This window comes from Bos indicus, chromosome 10 (assembly GCF_029378745.1).
Source record: "Bos indicus isolate NIAB-ARS_2022 breed Sahiwal x Tharparkar chromosome 10, NIAB-ARS_B.indTharparkar_mat_pri_1.0, whole genome shotgun sequence".
Classification (NCBI taxonomy): domain Eukaryota; kingdom Metazoa; phylum Chordata; class Mammalia; order Artiodactyla; family Bovidae; genus Bos; species Bos indicus.
This window is the reverse complement of record NC_091769.1, coordinates 52,027,954-52,046,263: the sequence shown is the minus strand read 5'-3', so window position 1 is coordinate 52,046,263 and position 18,310 is coordinate 52,027,954. Positions and strand designations below refer to the sequence as shown.

Sequence of the window (18,310 nt, the reverse complement as noted above, 5' to 3'; positions counted from 1 at the left end):
GAATCTCATGGAGGTTTTTTTGGTCGTCTTAGGTGTCCTAAGATCAAATTCTGCCTCCCCACTGCTTTCAAACTATTTCTTTATGGATCAAATTTCTACATGTATAAAGACTGCTAAATGGTGTGACTTAGGTGTGTCATTTGATCTTTCTATGGCTCAATTTTCTCATCTCTAAAAGGAGAAAATCAGCTCATCCAGTGGCTGGAAAGATTAAGTATTGGATGGCTGAAAACCTGATACAGTGCACACTCAAATTTTTAATTGATTCTGATTCTGAATGCAAATCATCAATTCAAGGCAATTTATTAATGCTCTTAAAAAGTTACTCACTCCTTGTTCTGTGTTTATCTGTTCATTTATTCTTCTGTTGCCAGTAAGTAAGACCCTTTGTCCAACCATGGGACACACAGGGCAAAAGGATGGGAAAAGAAGGTAAGGACGGTGAAGGCCGTCCAGCACACTGACTGCTCAGAATTTCTGACTGAGACCCTTTCCAGATTCAGCCACGAAGACAGTCTAATGCTGGAATGTTAAGCCTGGCCCTGGCAGGGTCTGAGCAGTGGTGTGGGACATATGCTCAGAGAAGAAACTTCAGGAAAGGCTTTAAGGCTTTCTGTCATCTTGAGAAAGCAGAATGTGACTTGATTTCTTTTTGTTTCTGCTTGGAAACAAATGTTCCTTTGCCTATCTTTCCTAGGTTTAATTAGTCTTCTGTCTTTCTCAGAATTCAGCCTGTTCATTTGCAAATGGAAGACATCAGAAAGGCTAGTGAGTGTGGGTGTTGGGGTGGGAAGGAGACTGAAGTGTTTATTTTCAAAGCCACGGGGGTCCCCATTTGAAAAAGCACCCAGCTTATCTCAATGTTTTTGTTTGTATGATTTTGAATTAAAAGGTTGGAGCAATTCATTTAGGAGATTAAGCTGTCTTACAATGGGCCTAGTTGCCCTATTTATTTACTAGTATTGCTAGGGTTAAAAAAAGGTATTTCTACTATACTCATTTTCATTATTCAAGTACAACAATTTTAAAGGATTCCTTTGGTCTTTGATTTTATTGCCAAGTCATTTTACATTAAAATCATATTCATCTGTTGGTCACAGATAAAAATCACAAGCCATGTATGTAACAGTTTAGGGTTGTCAATCTGTTAAATATCAATTTCAGAAAAATAACAAATTAAATTTCAGTATAATAATGTCCCCAAATCATGGGGCATAGTTGTATTTAAAAAGTATTCATTATATATCAAAAATTCAAATTTAACTAGATGCCCTATATTTTACCTGGTGACCCTACCAGGTTTTCATGGATGTTGTACACATTCCAAGGATGAAAACTGGGAGACAGTCCATGTTATTATTATTTATTATATTTAAACTTGCTTCCTGCAGATCTGAAGTACTTCATCAGTCAGAATAATAATTCCTAGCTAATAAACAGATATACTGATACCTCAGGAAATCAACTGAATTCTGACTACAGGATGAGACCTAGTTCTAACCATTAAAGCCCATTCCATTTATGGTAATTTTTCTCATTTAGAAAAAGTAAAACACAAAAGGGACAAATGATATCTTCAGTTGAATTAGAAGTTAATGTCACAACCTACTACATTTAACGACCAATAAATATCATCTTTCATTATGTTACAAAGCAAACATTCTGTGCAAAGAGGAGCTTGAAATGCCCCAGTGTATATCCTAAGGTTGAAGAGGTCTTTGATCCAATAAATGAGTGTTTTCTCCACAAGAGACTAAACATTTGCTTGTGACGGTAAACAAACAACAAGCTGAATTTTATATTGCACAACTATTTTCATGTGTCTGTTGATAAAAATAAATAAATAGTGCACAGTTACTAGATTTTTTTCTTTCAGTTAAAATATTTGTCCACAATTTAAATGTCAGCAAATATTTTCAAACATAATTATATCTATTTTGTATTTAAGTAATTAAATTCTTCTTCTTTGCTCTTGGTCATTACAAATATACAGAAAGGTCTGTATGCCTGATGCCTTCCCTACTCCGAGAATTAAATTGTCATATTTGTAGTAATTCATTCCTAAAAGTCCTGAGTTAATAAGATGTGATGAATTAATGAGCCTAGTTGAGCATAGCTTATAGAGTCAATTTCATGATCTTAAAGTCACATCTAATATTTAGAAAGCAATTTTTTAATAGACCTAAAATCACCTTTATTTTTCTTTTCTTTCTTTTTTCTTTTTCAAAATAGTTACCATCCCAGAAAAGGGGTGGAGGGAGGAGACATCAAATGAAAAGCTCAAATTAACCTTCAATATTTGGTGAAAAAATTCCTTTTTGCTATTTACATAAAATATAAGAAAAGTCTTGCTAGGATGTGATTTTGAAATAAATCTCATGTTGGGGTTAAGGCTTGCTAAGAAATGCCACTGAAAGCTGCCACTTGACCCAGAATTCCTCTACAAGAAAAACTAGCCACAACTACATGTGAGACTTATAAGAGAAACTGCCGGAATGTCAACTTCATTTGCAGCAGCCCCATATGGCCTGATCACTCTCCCTGGCATGATAAATCACTGGCAGAATCCTTACCTTCCTACGTTTGATCTCTGCTCAGCAAGATGTGGTTTTGATGTGAAGAACTCCAGATCTCTTGGGTCAGAGACAAATAGCAGTGGCACTGACCTGCAAAGTGCTAAGTCTCTATTAGACTCAAGTGAAAAGCCGTAAGCTTCTGACAAGTTCCCTTTCCACAGAGTTTACCCGACCCACTGTGGTTTTCATGAGCTGAGGTTGACAGAGAAACTGCCAAAATCCTTCGGCAGAAAAGTGCCAACAAGCCCTTTTTTCCTACCACCATTACCAAGTATTAAAATCAATGTTCCCTAAGACTTTAAGGAAGAATTCCCTTGGGAGTTACTAATCGAATTTCTAGTACTCTTGAGTGTTTAGTAAACACAACAATTTTTTATTTCCAGTGGATCTTTATGACACCGCTAATCACTCATTTATATAACTAGAGTCATTAACAGAGATTTCTGTGGACTACTTTTTGGTAATTATAAGGACATCCTTGGGAAAATATTTTTTAAAACCACTGTTTTGAGTGAAAATCTGGGGTCCCGGAAAGCCTTGTAACTAGATGTACAAACAAGTTTGGTATTTTCCTTCTGATCTCATAATCCCATATTGGGATCCAGGAAATTAAAGAGTTCTGAAGAGTCAGGGTGGGATGAAGAAATCTTACAACTCATCTAGTCATGTTTGTAAGTATTAGGTGGGTTAGTAAACAGGCATCTCATTCTGTCCTATCACTTCATAAGTAATAAAAGTTAGGTCCAAGGAATTTAAGTAACTTAATCAGTATCACAAAGCATTTTCAGAGTGTGGTGTAGAAGGAAGCACTCAATAAGTGATTGAGTAATTTGTTCATTCAGTAATTCAGTGCGTATTTACTGTGTGCCTACATATACAAGAAACTGCTCAACAAGCACACATCCCTGGCAGAGCTGGCACCAGAACCCAGATCTTCTAGTTCAGAGTCCCCTGTCTTGTTCAGTACTCTACAGCACACCCTGAGGGGCTTCTATTTCAAAGAAAGGGATAAGTAAGTGGGAGTGGAGGAGGGATTTTTCCATGAGAGAAAGAGAGACGGAAGGAGGGAGGGAGAGAGAGGGAATATGAATATGTTTTCTCTAAAGAGAGAAAGCTATTTATTTCAAAACACTTTACCCTGGAATTCACTTTCTAGTCCCAGATTTTGTCTATTAGTAACTCTGCAAACGGATCAGACAATATAATTTTCTATTAACAGTATTCATCCATTTACGCATTTGTTCAAACACAAAAATATGTTGGACCATACTTTGTGCCAAAGCTGTAATGATAACAGTTTTCATGAAAATTTGAATCCAAGAAGTAGCCTAGGCAATAAGCTATAGTCAGATCCCTTGATGTGACATTATCAAACACACAAGTTATACAGGAGTAATAATAAAGATCTGAAATAAATCTTAAAAAACACATATGAAAGGTTTCTCCCTTTGTGTTCAGAAGTCATTTGTGACCATAAAAATAAAAGACCGAATCACTTCAAAAACTGTAAGACAAAAAATGATGTGAGATTTTAGCTGGCTGTAATGATGAGGAGTTCTGAGAAAGCAAAAACTGTGCTATCATTTTAGCAGCTGTATTATTTCAATAGCTATCCCACTACACTCTCACAATTGAAGACACTCATAAATAAGCCCTTCATTAGCTCTCTGTAGAACCAAGTCACTGACTTTACCAAGTGTTCATAAAAGCAGAATGTTGGTTTCTATTTTAGCTAAATGTAGTTTATGTACTCGTATTTGTACATACATGTCTATGCTTAATGTTGAGCAACCATCTCTCTCCTTAATTTGGATCATCAGGAGTTCCAAAAATCACTGCATTTTATGTACTTTTCTTTATTCCTTCTCTGTTGGAATTCCCGGTAATGATACCAGAATGTGGGCAAACCTCATTAGTCTTCCTGCTGTTTACAAGACAGGATTTATGCTCAATGTGCTGAACACAATGACACATATCACTAAGTGGTTACAACTACCACCCAGGCTTTCATCTGAGAAATTTTTCACAGGGTACAAATACCTATCAGCATGGAGAAACATGGAAGAGCAATTACAGCCAACACGTGTAGTCTTTTAAGAGTACCTAATAAATACCCATTTGTGAAGGTTAATTTAATGCAACCTAGGCTGTTATCTGGAATAGTATATGTCACCAATTCAATCCATTAAGTAATTACTAAATTCTCAAGAGGGCTCACAGAAGTCAAATGTGGTTATTCCAGGTTCATTGCTTCTGGTCTCCCTAGGGACCATTCAGGCCAACAGCTGGAAGAGCTGACTACAAAGGTTCCCAGGCACAACTAACAATTTTTATGAAAACAGGTAAATGAGTCTAACCAAGGAATGAGGGTCATCAAGGGCTTGTCTGAGAGGAATACTTTGGGAAGGAGAAGAGAAGCACAAGGGTGTAAAAAATTTTAAAGGAGATGAAAACGGTAAGAAGAAGGGGTGTCTGGCTGGGAAGTAGTGGATAAAGAGAAATGCTTTCTCTCTAAAAGTGAAGACAGAAGTCTGGAGATTATAACCTGGCTTAAGGGCAATAACTTGACAGTTGTTTCTTTAGATAGGATTTCTGAGCCATTTCCAACGAAACATTAATTGTGTATCCCAATCACTACCAATTTCTGTCACCGAAACTCTGTTGAAATTTGAAAACTGCACTTTATTTCTCTATTCTGCATCCCTGCTGAAGTGACATGGAAGAGATGGATCCAAACAAGTCAAGTCTTAGCGAGAAATGGTTGCTCATAAAAGGCAAGATACAAATATCCACCCAGCTCTTTCTAAGTCAAGTGCCTCTCCCACACCATTTACAGTCAAGTAACATAAAATGATGGCTTATGCATAGTGGGAGAGAAAAATTTGAAAGATTGTGAAATATATTCACTTTCTACAGTCTCATTAATCCTCACTCCCAAATGGATCTGAAGTAACCATACCAAAGAAAAGCACTTTTTGACTGAAAAAACAAACAAGCAGGTGTTATTAAGGGCCCTATGTGACTTAGCCAACCAGTGAGAATCCAAAAATACAATTCTTTCCCATAGCCTATGGAATCACATCTACCCAGGTGACTCACCCCAAACGTTGATTGCATCAACTGTTTTTTTGTTTGAACATACTCTGTCATGTGTGTTTTATGTCAGGCAGAAATTGTGGCTGATGATAGCTATGGCAATACCAACTGGACTTAAGGTTGGGATTTATAGTCAGAGAACTGGGTTTGGGATTATCTTGTAAAACATTTAGCAGAGCTTTAGGCTAATAATTCAATTATTATTATTTTTTGGTCTTTGTTGTGGTTTCTGTGCTTGTTCTTGTTGCTATGAGGAGGGAAGGAAAATGATTATTTGAGGCTTAGAAGAGCCACCTACAGCTGTTGATCCTGGAAAAATTAATTAACGTTAATATGCTTGATTGTACCACTTATAAAATGGGGATGTTAATAGAATATTCACATAATAGGACTGCCACAATTATTAAAAGTAATCAATGTGAAAAGTACTTTGGAAACTGTAGTATTAATAATGAAAGGATAATATGTTAATTAACAAAGTATTAATCAAAAGATAATTCATTGCTATTAGTAGCTATCAGTGATAAAATATAACAAGTATTCACTCAACAAATACTTCCTAAGCAGTTATGCTGTAAGATACTAAATAGAGACTTCCACGTACCAACATGAATAAAAGTTTATAATCTAGTACAGATTAAGAGTAGAAGAGTACACAGAAAAATATAATACAAGGCAAAAATTGCACATTTTAGTAGCAGTACAAACAAGTAACAAGGACTTTCAGAGATCATATTCATGCTAAAAAAATACGTGTGGAGTCAACTCCGTGAGGTATTACATAAGTAAAATGCCTAGAAGGACTAGATCAGTTTTAAGGTTGGAGAATTTCATTCTTCAGTTGGTTCTTTAGAATTAGAGGCACACATGCATGGATCAAACAACTTACGAAATCCAAATACAACAGTGAATGTGTAACACCAGCTTTGAGTTTAAAACACAATGAGTTCAAATATTAACAAAAAATAAAGTGATGTTATTTTCAAGCTCAGCACGAAGGAATAATTTAAATTCTCTAAACTAACAGGATGAAGCACAGTACTGATTCAGTTAATCAAGAAAAAGGTCTATTAGATGTTAGATTTCACGTTACAGTAATCGTCACCGTTCCATTTTTCTCCAGTCCCAAACACAAAGGGCACATAGTGAAGAATTCTGGACCTCTTAATCTTGGTCCAAAATTGCACAGAATACAGTTTTAACTTTCTTCATACAGTAATATTGTTTGATTTTCCTCTGTGTTACATTGTTCATCCTTAACATTTATCTGTATCATTATATACAAACAGATAGCAATTATAGATGAATTAAGACACAAATGAAAAAGGTAAAACTTGTAATAATAAAAATAAACTTTCAGAAACTATATAGAAGAATGTCTTGAAAAACTTGGAATAAGTTTCTTAAAGAGCAAGTTCAAAATTACTAAGCATAATGGGAGAAAGACAGAAAATCCCTAATCATACCAAAAAAAAGAAAAAGGAAGAATAAGCACAAAGGGGAAGAAAATGTTCACAGAGTATGTAACTGCCAAAGGATTATAATCGGGTATATATAAAAATTGCTAAAAATCAATAACAAACACACATATATAGAAATAGAAATGAGCAAATGATATACTAGCCAATTCACAAAGGTGGAAAGCCAAATGGCCAACAAACATATGAAAAGATGTTCAACTTCACAAGAAATCAATGAAATGCAAATGAGAACAGCAATGAGATAACATTTCACACTCAGGTTGGCAGAATTCAGGAAGTATGGGAACTCCAAGTATAAGTGAGGATATTGAGTAATGGGGACTTTGATATACTGCTGATGGCAATGGCAACTAGTATAATGTGTTGGACAAATATTTGTCAATCGCTGATAAAGCTGCAGATATATCCATGAGTCAACAATAGCACTCTAAGAATATATCCTAGAATATATCTCACCCAGGCAGATAAGGAGATATGCTTAAGAATGTTTACTGGAATCGCAAAATGCTGGCAGTATCTTACATGTTAATAGTAGAATAAATTAAAAATTGGGTATACTCAAAGAATGGAGTACTATGCAACAATGACAATGAATGAATTACAGGTATATCCAACAACATGAATGAATCTTGAAAACACTAAGCCAATAAAGCAAACTGCAAAGAATATATATGGCATGGTTCAGTTCCGTTCAGTCGCTCAATCACGCCCAACTCTTTGGGACCCCATGGACTGCAGCATGCCAGGCCTCCCTCTCCATCACCAACTCCCAGAGTTTACACAAACTCATGTCCATTGAGTCGGTGCAGCCATCCAACCATCTCATCCTCTGTTGTCCCCTTCTCCTCCTGCCTTCAATCTTTCCCAGCACCAGGGTCTTTTCAAATGAGTCAGTTCTTCACATCAGGTGGCCAAAGTATTGGAGTTATAGCTTCAACATCAGTCCTTCCAATGAATATTCAGGACTGATCTCCTTTAGGATGGACTGGATGGATCTCCCTGCAGTCCAAGGGACTCTCAAGAGTCTTCTCCAACACCACAGTTCAAAAGCATCAATTCTTTGGCGCTCAACTTTCTTTATACATCCATACATGACTACTAGAAAAACCACAGCCTTGACTAGACAGACCTTTGTTGGCAAAGTAATGTCTCTGCTTTTTAATATTCTGTCTAGGTTGGTCATAACTTTGGCATAGTATGGTACCATTTACATTAAAAGGTTTAGAATGCGAGACAACAGTACACATCATTTATGAATATGTGTATATGAACATATATCAGTGGGAAAGATAAATGCCAAATACCTCTGAGGAAGAAAGGAAAGGAGAGAGGGGACTGGGAGAAGTTCACAGGTAGAGAGCATCAATGTATTTCTTTAAAAAGATCAGAAGCAAATAGTGCAAACAGTTAAGAACAAACAAACCTGCGTAAATGTATACACGTTTGTTATACTGTCTACACTCTCCTGTATGACTAAAGTATCTGATCTCCTCTCAAGTATGTCTAAGAATACAAAGTGCTGCTGATGTGCTGAGCCTGAAACATCCCTTCTTTTGAATCATCATGGTGCTTCAAATGCACTCCTGTCAAGAATTCAGCATCTTCTATCATGTGCCACAGTCATTGGTGTGCATGTCCTCATCACACACCCAAGCAGGAATCCTCTCTAGCCTCTTCAGGACATTGCACACATCTATGTATCTTTTCATGCCAGACAGTGACTAACAATGTTTTGGACACAAGAGGCTCTAGTAAATGTCTGATGAATAAATGATGATAAGTAAATAAATTCAGGAAAGCAAAAGGGTGAGCTCTGGCTGCAGTTAAAAATAAAAATAACCCTGAGTAATGCAATTAGATAACCTTCCCTGTGAAAATCAAGTTATATTGGTACATTGGTTATCAGACTCTAAAATATAGAGAATTCACTGGTTTCATGTTCAGCCAATCAGTCTCATACTATTTCCTGATTTCCACCCAAAAAGGATTCAGTGAAGGAGTCCATTTTTCGCACCTCATGAAATAAGACTTTACGTTATCCTCTGTTGATCTGTAGAGATAGTTCATAATTCTGTCTTCCCAGTCAAGGTCTTCTTACTTCCCCCTCTTTTTTCCTTTAAACCCTCCAGCACTACACGTACCTCAGTCCATGTTTGGTGTTAGTCAATGATAGGGGCTGCAGGAGGAGGGAAACAGGTGATTTCTGCCTCGTAGTGAGTTTATTAAATTCACACTACTATGGCAGATCTACTCACATGGAGGTAGCCTCCATCCTTTCTGTGGGAAGAGACATATTGCTTACACCATTTTTTGACCAAGCTTAATCTCTTAGAAATCCCTAGAAATGACCTGGGGCAAAATCCTAAGAGTCACTGGACTTGAAATCCAAAGACAGGTTAGAAAAACTAAAATCATATAGAAGAAAGTATATAAAATATAATCTTTAATTATTTTTACTTTTTCTCCATAATTTATAATCAATATTGGAAACTGTTTTGGTACCCATGATACCCTCAATTCTGTCTAAATAAGGTGTTTTCCTTTCAACTGGACAATAGGTTTTATCTTTCCAGAGATCTAGAAATAAAGAAATTGCAACTCTGGCTCTCCAAAGGTCAGACTGTGGTAAGGAAAGGAAACAGAGCAGATATCTACTTCTGGAGGCAACAGAGCTGAACTGCAGTAAAAGGAAAGCTTCCTTCCATAATAAAAAATTAGAATGTTCACTCACAGATATTCTAATTTTTAACCACAGTCTACAGAATTCAATAAACCCCTGTGTTTAGCCCCAGGCTAGTTTGTTCTGAGCCCAGCTAAAGTCTAGATGGTGAAAGCACTCAATTATTATTCCAACTGGAATTTTCAAAGGCTGGAAGTGTTTTCAAATTATGCGATAAAACAGAAAGTTGTTGTAAATAAACCATTAAGATTTGGAAGGGAAACAATTTAAACATAACTCTACCATCTTACAAGCAGACAAATTAGCAATTGAGAAATGCCAGAGATAAGAAATTCACAATTTGGGTTATCTCACATATCTGAAAGGTAAAATGGAATAAAGCACAAAGACATGTCTGAAAGGCAATTAAAAATTAACCAAGGTGGCATTATGGCAATCATTTCTATGCATTGGTTTGGGGTCTAAGGGGAAATGACTGGCTTTGAAATTAATTGTCACATTTTAGGAAGACTTTCAAAATAGTCCCTATGTGGTGCTTTTATTGTTTGGAGGGTGAAGTGCCCCCAAACTGGGAAACCAGGACCACTGAAAGGCTCTTTAATTTTAAAATGTATAAACTAAGATTATTTTCCATTTCAAAAGGCATCTACCTACTGAGAATGTCCTCCTATGCTATCATACTTCCCAGATTTATGAACCAACAACTTGACATGATCTTTAAGCTACTCAAACACCAGAAATGACTCTTTGCCATCTGACATTCAGGACTGGGTATAAAAGGCATGTTGATGCAGAGTTTTGGCACATGCGTCAGATAACTAATTTGATTACTAAAATCCTGGCTGGAAATTGTTTGATTCAGTAACTTTTTAGTAAAGAGAAGTCCTTGATAGGGAAACCTCCAAGGGGTCCCATCTGATAAAAATCCAGTGTAAACATATAATGATTCCACAGCTACCGAGAATATTAAACCCTTATGACTAATTAGAAAACAATGGACTGTTTCAGAAAACAGCTATTGACTATACAATTCCAATCTTCCTTAAAAGGGATATCCATCAATCTGAAGCAAAAATATATTCATCACTTCCCAAAAATGAAATGGAACTAGACTTTGGCTGACCGTCAATATACGCCACTTACTTTTACATACTTGCTCAGTCCTGACAACAACCATCATGTAAGGTAGGTACTACTATTACCTCAGTTTTGACAGATGTAGAAATTGACACTCAGTGAAGAAACTCCCTGAAAGGAGACACCATTCATACGTTGCATATTAATCCGTCTCCAGAATCTGGCACCGTATTTGGCGCTATGTGGTGAATAAATGCTAAATGCGCACAGCACTAAGAATTACAAATCTGACCTAGATTTGAACAAGGGCCTATTTTTAACCGAGAGCCTTTCTTTTTTCTAAGTAAGTCAAGGGCTTATAAACTTAATGTGGGCCATACAGTCCTGTTGTAACTACCTGACTCTGACATTGTAGTAACAGCCACAGATAATATGTAAATAAATGGTTGTGGATGTGTTCCAATAAAACTTTATTTACAAAATCAAGCAGAAAGTCTATAGTGTGCTGACCCCAACAAGCTGTCACTAACTAAAAGATAAAAAATAGACATCAATATTTGTATTCCATTATCCAACTGAGAAAGACTAGAGAGAAAACTGTATATGTTGATATTTGAGATATTTTTGTTTTGGTCATGGATAGCTCATCAAGTTAATCATCGTCTAACATGAAAGAGAACTCACTATGCATGCCTGGCTGCAAGAAAATCAGACCTCACAGAACACGTTCTCAGAAGGCTTTTTACCCTCATACAGAAAAACTAATTTCTCTTTTTATAGAAATAAAGGACAGAAGCACCTCAGCAAATGATTCCATATGATTCCTGCATATTTAACAGAAGGCATCAGGCAGAACCCAGAAAAATTATCTAATTCAAGTCCTACAATTAAGTTGTTTAGCTTCCCTGGGTTAAATGGAGATGATACAAACATGAGAAAGCTGTCCAATTGTGAAAAAGTGTATTTTTGAAAACCCGAGGTCTCCTATAAACATGAAATTTGATTAACAACTTAGGATCAAAAAGACAATCTTGATTAGAGGTTTAGAAATAACCAAACCTTAAAGAGATAATCCCTGGGATAGATAAGAACCCTGCCCTAGACCTAAAAGAAGCCCCCACAAACTCATAGAAATAGCAAAAATAGTAATTTAAAGTCAGGAAATCAGAGGTCACAAAAAGGAGTTCCTTCTTAAGTTGACCAGTTCATATTCTCTCCATGTTTCCAACAGAAGCAACACATAAAAATAAAGATTTAAACTTTTTCTCAAAAAAAAAAAAAAAAAAAAAGTATGAGACTGTTAGGAAAAACAAAGTGTATGGTGAGGCAAGCTCTATCAATTTTTCATAAGTCTAGGCCAAGGTCTTCCTTATCAATTATTCCTATTTCTTCCTACTCTGTGTCCTTCAAAAGCTTTTGCAAGGATCTAAGATACATATGAAAGTGCTAGGTAAGCCCTTAGGCTCCATCACAATGTAAGTGGCATTATAAATGTTATCATTATTGTTATTATTACATCAATCTACTGAACTACTGCCATGCTGATAACCAAAATTTGGCATTCCATCTTTCTAAAAAGACCCTAAGCTCCTAGGAGTTCGATGTTTCTTCCAGAGCCCAACCAGTGTAATGAAAAGCACTATTACAGGAAGACAGCCACTTAAAAATTCTTTGAACTGAATTGAAATTGATCCCAGAAAACAGTAGATGTTCAAGAAAAGGTTGCTAAATGAATAAATAAAAGAATAAATAATAGTTGCCCAAAGCACATTAGCTCTAATTTTCAGTTTATTGCCTTCTATTTTTTTTTTCCTTTTCTAGTTCAGTGGGTCAGTTCTCCATAACCCTCTTCTTCCCTATGTCCTAGCTCTCCACAGTATCAAATCCTGAAGGAAAATAAAACTACTACTAAAACAAAACACTACTCTTTATGGTAGTGTTCGTTATGGGCATAAACTTTCATCGAAAAAGTGATCAACAGAGAGATGGCATAATGATTGTGTGTGTGTGTAGTGGGGAGTTGGGGGAAGGAAGGACTAGTACAGCCAGAAAAGATGATAGAGACAATAGAGAAGGTAGGGGTGGGATACAGTCCGAAAATTTCCAAAGATCTGGGAATCTGGAAGAGATCTCCCCTGAAGTTAGGGGCAGTCACCAAAGTGCAAGCCTTGATTTTATCATATGTATACTCCTACAATATATTCATATATACAAAAATTTAACAATCAGACTGATAAAACAGGAACAACTCAGAAAAATCTTTAATCCATAAAGGCACAGCTAAAAACAATCACGCTCACTCCTGTGCAAGCCATTAAGCAATCTTCTCAGGATACAAGGAAAAGAGTGCACATTTTCCTGGCCCCAAAGTGGTCCCTTTGCTACTTCATGTTGGTGGAGTTATCAGTCTTTCTTGACTAACAGTCTGCAGTTTGTTTTTTTTTTTTTTTTTTTTTGGTTTTAACATATTCCTTTAAAAAGAATCAGTTTTAAAACTTGTTGGGGGTCTAGCTTGCTATATTAGGGAAATAAAATTAGACATATTCCCAAAATGGTATTACTGATCATTAGTCCTAAATGGGTGTTGAAATTTCAGAGAGATAGGCTTATTTTAAAAATTAGATGTAATTGCCTGAAATTCAACACAAAACCACGAGTTTAGCCCTTTCAGCATTCTTGGGGATTGAACTTTAATTTTGGAGCATTTTCACTGGATAGACAACAGCCGTAACTTTTATTTCTTATGGTCTCCTTTACTCCCCTTTTATAAAAAATGTAAAATACTTTTAGAAGAAGAAAGAAATGGTGAAAAATATATAAAAAAATAACATCACAAGTGCAAGTTTTCTGAACGCATGGTACTTAAAATTCTCAAAATATAACCATTTACATGTAAGTATGACTCTATTGGTCCTCAGACAATATTTTAAAATCCTATTGTTACATATCCTTCACTAAAATTATTCATTTAACAAGACATAAATTATTAAGGATCCATCTATATCTATCTGGTACCATTTTTTGATATAAATACTGTATTTCTTTCCTATGTGTTATTCAACAAGCTCTCTAGCATAATATTTTAGCTAGTGCCCTTTTAAAAATTCCTATGAATGTGGTATCACTATTCTAAAGGACCAACTGCTGCACCTTGTTCATTCTTCTGCTTAAAATCACTAGTATAACTTCCCTCGCTTCTGATAAGTGAATTTTTAAAAACCTCTCCATTAATCTTATTTTCCTTTTAAGTAAAAAATCATGGCCCAGTACCCTCGGCTATCAAAAGAGCAGCTTGTGCTCTCTGTGTTAAAGATGCTGCTTGCCCATACCACTTGTCTCAGAAAATTCAGAAGTCTCACTAAGGGCCAAGGAGCAAAGCTGCTGGGAATGTTCACAGATACCTGATTTTACAAGATTTTGTGAAAAGAGATTGCCTTTAGATTAGTTTTGCTCAATGTTTATGAGGGTTGTTTGTCAAGCCTAAAATAAGGTGCCTCCTCCTCACAAATTAAAGAATCAAGTTACGATCCATTATTTCATTTCTGATTGTTTTTCTTTGTTATAAGTGGGAAAGTGGATACTGGATAAAAGTCTCCCCTGAGCTAAAGGACTCCACATTAAAGGCTTCAATTAGCTATAAATCAGTTGTCTTTCCTACTGGGGCACAACAAGAGAAAAAAGGAAGCGGGGGTTGTCAGAGAAAAAGAGAGCTGGAAAAGCTTCCAAATTAAATTCCTAGATACCTACTACAAACCTAAAACTCCATTCAGGGGCTGTGAGGAAAATTCAATCCAAAGTAAGACTAAATCAAACCCTCCCAAATCTGAGGTCCCCCCTCCAGCACAGCTCTTACATCCCGAAACCTTTTAAAGAGAACCTGAAGAGGTTAGGGACCCTCATAAAACAAAACTCTTATGCTATTCGCTTTCCTTGCTGGTTCCTAAACCCGGAGAAGTGTCACACATTGGCACCATTGTTATGCAAACAATGCCTAAATGGTTGTAACCATTAACGACCTCTCATTAAAAAGGCTTTCAAAAATTTGTCACACCATCTAAAAAGCTAACAGGTACATTAAATCCATCTAAATTGGCATTCAAAACACGAGCCACCCTGGTTTTTATCTTAAAATTCAGCGGGTAAAATTTCAAATTCTGATGGGTTTTTAAAAATATTTCTCTTTCAGTCCTTAAGACAAAACCAAACAATTCGTTCCTGGACAAAATTCAGTTTATCTTGTAATAAGCATGATGGCAAACAACTTTAACCGTGTTGCGTGAGCGCAGTATGCGTTTAGGTTGAACGGGCGATGTCTGGAGTAGAAATCAACGGAAAGGAATAGAAAATCAAGACAACTGTAAAAGGAACTCCAAGAAACATTATTTTGAATTGCATCTATTTCTCTCTCACACCCCAATGGCATAACATAACCTCCCCTGTATGTGTAATCAATACATTTATTCTATGTCCAATTTGTGGCAAGTAAATTCTATTTACATTAAGGTAGCGAACGCATTTCCTTTTTATGTTGTGGTGCAACAAAAATTAATTTCTGCCTGGGTAACCCGAGACGTCAGAGTTCGTTATAAAAAGCATTTTTTTTTTTTTTCAGTTCAAAAGCAAACCCGTTAATATGCACGAATTTAAAGACTTCTCAAGTTTTCCAGGAAAACTGCCACTACCTACAAAATTCGAATAAAACGCTGATATTGGATCTACTGTACTCAGAGGGCAGGTTTCCATGAAATCTGCAAAGGCGGCCGCAGCGCTGTGAGCCTGGACGATCCTATGCGACAGTCGCTGGCCGTGCCCCGCTAGGGCTGCGGGGTACCCGAGACGGTCCCCTGAAGGTGGACGGCCGAGAAGAGACTGCCAGGCTGCTCGGCCAACCCGGCGGGGAACCCTTCGAGGAGTGGAAGCGGTGCCGACGCCTTCTCCGCAGCAGTCGGGGCCCGGAGAACCGGACGAGGAGGCAGCGGCGGACGCGGTTTGGAAAGCAGCCGTTGACGGCGACTCTCAGGGCCGCGCGGCAGGCTGGCGGAGGCGAGTCCCCGACGCGTCCCAAGACCCCGGCGGGACTTGAGTAGCCCCAACGCCGAGGACCCGGTGTCCCTCTGCTGCGCGGGCTCGACGGGCTGGCCCGGAAAACCCCAGCCCCACACCCCGTCCTCACCCCCTAACAGTCCACGGAGAGGAAAGAAGGTTCTGGAAAGTCTCCGTGGACGGCCGGCCCCCCGTGGCGCCTTACCTTGGTGTACTTGATCTCGAGGTTGGGCGTGGGCGACGGCAGGAGGTGCAGGGACGCCATGAGGGCGGCGGGGTCGGCCTTCACCTCGCCGGGCATCTCGATCTCACTGGAAGTCATGGGGGCGGGCCGAGGTCTCGCTCGCCCGCGGCGTGGGCAGTGCGGGCTGTGCGCGCGGTTCGAGAGCCGGGGGCGCGCTCGCCTGTATATAGGCAGGTGTCAAGCTGGGGCTCTTCTTATTGGACGTGAGGGCCGAGGCGCGGGGGGCTGGTCCATCCTACCTAGGACGCCCCGGCGCAGCCCCGATTTACATAAAGCCCGCCGCCCAGCGCCGCGCGGCTCGAACGCTTGAGACCCACGGTCAAGTGCGCCCGCCGCACGCTCTCGCCCTGAGCACCCGCGACCGCGGGGACCAGCCCACGCGGCCGCCGCAGTCCTCGACGGCAGGAGCGCAAACCTGCGCCGCGGCCACTCGGGGCTCAGCCGCCGGGACTGGCCTCTCTCCGGCCGGGACAGCGTCGGCGGGAAGCACACCTTGGCCGATGTCGGGCGCCCGTCCCGGCCGTGGAAGCGGAGCGGGGGGCTGGCGAGGGGACCGGAGCGGCCCGGTGCTTACTCTGCCCCGAGAGCGGGACGCGGTGTCGGTGGGAGAAGCCCGGGCCCCGAGGGGTCCGGCCAAGGAAGGGGCAACCGACGCTGCGGCCGGCACACAGATCCCCTCCCGCCCCGGACCCGCGGAAGCCCGGCTCCCCTTCTCTCCCGGGGACTCGCGGGACTCCCTCCGGTCTCCTTCTTCCGCCAAGGGCGCCAGGCCCTCCGCAGCTACCGGGTGCCCGCGCAACCCACTTCCCGTGCGCCGTGGCCACAGGGTCGGGGACGGGTAGTGGTGAGCGAGTTTCTCGCCCTACTACTCAAAAAGAGTGTCCCCGCGAGCCTGTCGACGCCGCGCGGCCCTCGCCGGGACTCTCCCGCCCAGCTGCTGCCCTCTGCTGGCCTGGACCATCCCGGGCGGTCTGGGCTGCGCCGGGAGGATGGGGCCTTGGGGAAGACAGGGCTGCTCCGCGGAGTTGCAAGCTGCGTTGGCTTTTCTGGTCCTTCCTGATCCCTCTTTCTAGCGGGAAACAGGGACTCTCCTCGTCCCAAAACACACAAGGATACAACTAGTTTTGTTTTTCTGGAGTTCTCCACGCTAACAGCTGTCATGTTGCCAGACATTGGGCTTCTCACTTAACTGCCCCGTTTAGAGATGAGCTCCCTAATTTAAGCCCTTTCGAAGCTCCAACAGATCTAGTTCTCGGAACTCTAGAGGTCAGCATGTAGGTCTACGTCAAGAACACAGAGACCCCCACCTCAGAATGGGCTTTGGGGTCCGTGGTCTAAATCTAGAGTCCAGATCAAAAGACCTTTGTAGGTCACTTGCACTCTCAATGTAAGCCTGACAGAGGTCTACAGATTCTTTGGATGTTAAGTGTCTGCCAGAAAACATCCTGACTTAGATACTTACAGTAACTAAAACAGCTCTATATTTATTGCTTGGTTCTTAACAGCAGTAGAAATAGACTTAAATATATCATTTCAGTATTAGGTCTGAAGAAATAACTTCCAGCCTCTCAGAACCCAACATATCTACATTAAGTTACCAGAGCAAATTTGGGTGTGTGTGTGTGTGTGTGTGTGTGTGTGTTTTGTTTGTTTGGAGAAATTATGGACCTTAGCTGAGGTTCCGAGAAAGCGGTGAGATTTCAGTTCACAGGGGATCTCAATAAAGATTATGCCTTAATAATAACAGTATATGTTCATGAAATAGACGAAAACCTTAGAGGGTTAGAGATACAACTGAGAGATTAAAAAGTTAAGGTTAGTTGAGAGAGGGAGAAGTCTGTAGCGAAGGAAATCAGTGATGCCTGTGGAACAATTCTACAAACATGTTTTGAGTGCTTTCTGATGCAAGGCATGGTGTAGAGACTGGGTTACAAATAAGACAGCTCTGGACTCTAGTGAGCTTAAACCGCCCCCCCCCCCCCCCCACAGAGAGGGAGATGACTATGAGAGGCTGTGGGGGAAAGTTACGGAAAGAGCATCCGCAACACCATCTGGGTGCCCCACCAAGGAAGAGGCCAGCTCTCTGGGGAAACTGACCTTGGAGGTTGGCCTT

General features: G+C 39.7%; 1 protein-coding gene across 1 annotated transcript in view; it reads right to left on the bottom strand.

Annotated features, from left to right (window-relative positions):
- ALDH1A2 (aldehyde dehydrogenase 1 family member A2) overlaps nt 1-17,059 on the bottom strand; it is a 125,829-nt gene extending 108,770 nt beyond the window's left edge. The window contains exon 1 of the mRNA XM_070797496.1: nt 16,159-17,059. Within this exon, the coding sequence (XP_070653597.1) occupies nt 16,159-16,275 (117 nt within the window). The 5' untranslated portion in view covers nt 16,276-17,059. The remainder of the gene's footprint in view (nt 1-16,158) is intronic.
- Nucleotides 17,060-18,310: the final 1,251 nt, after the last annotated feature.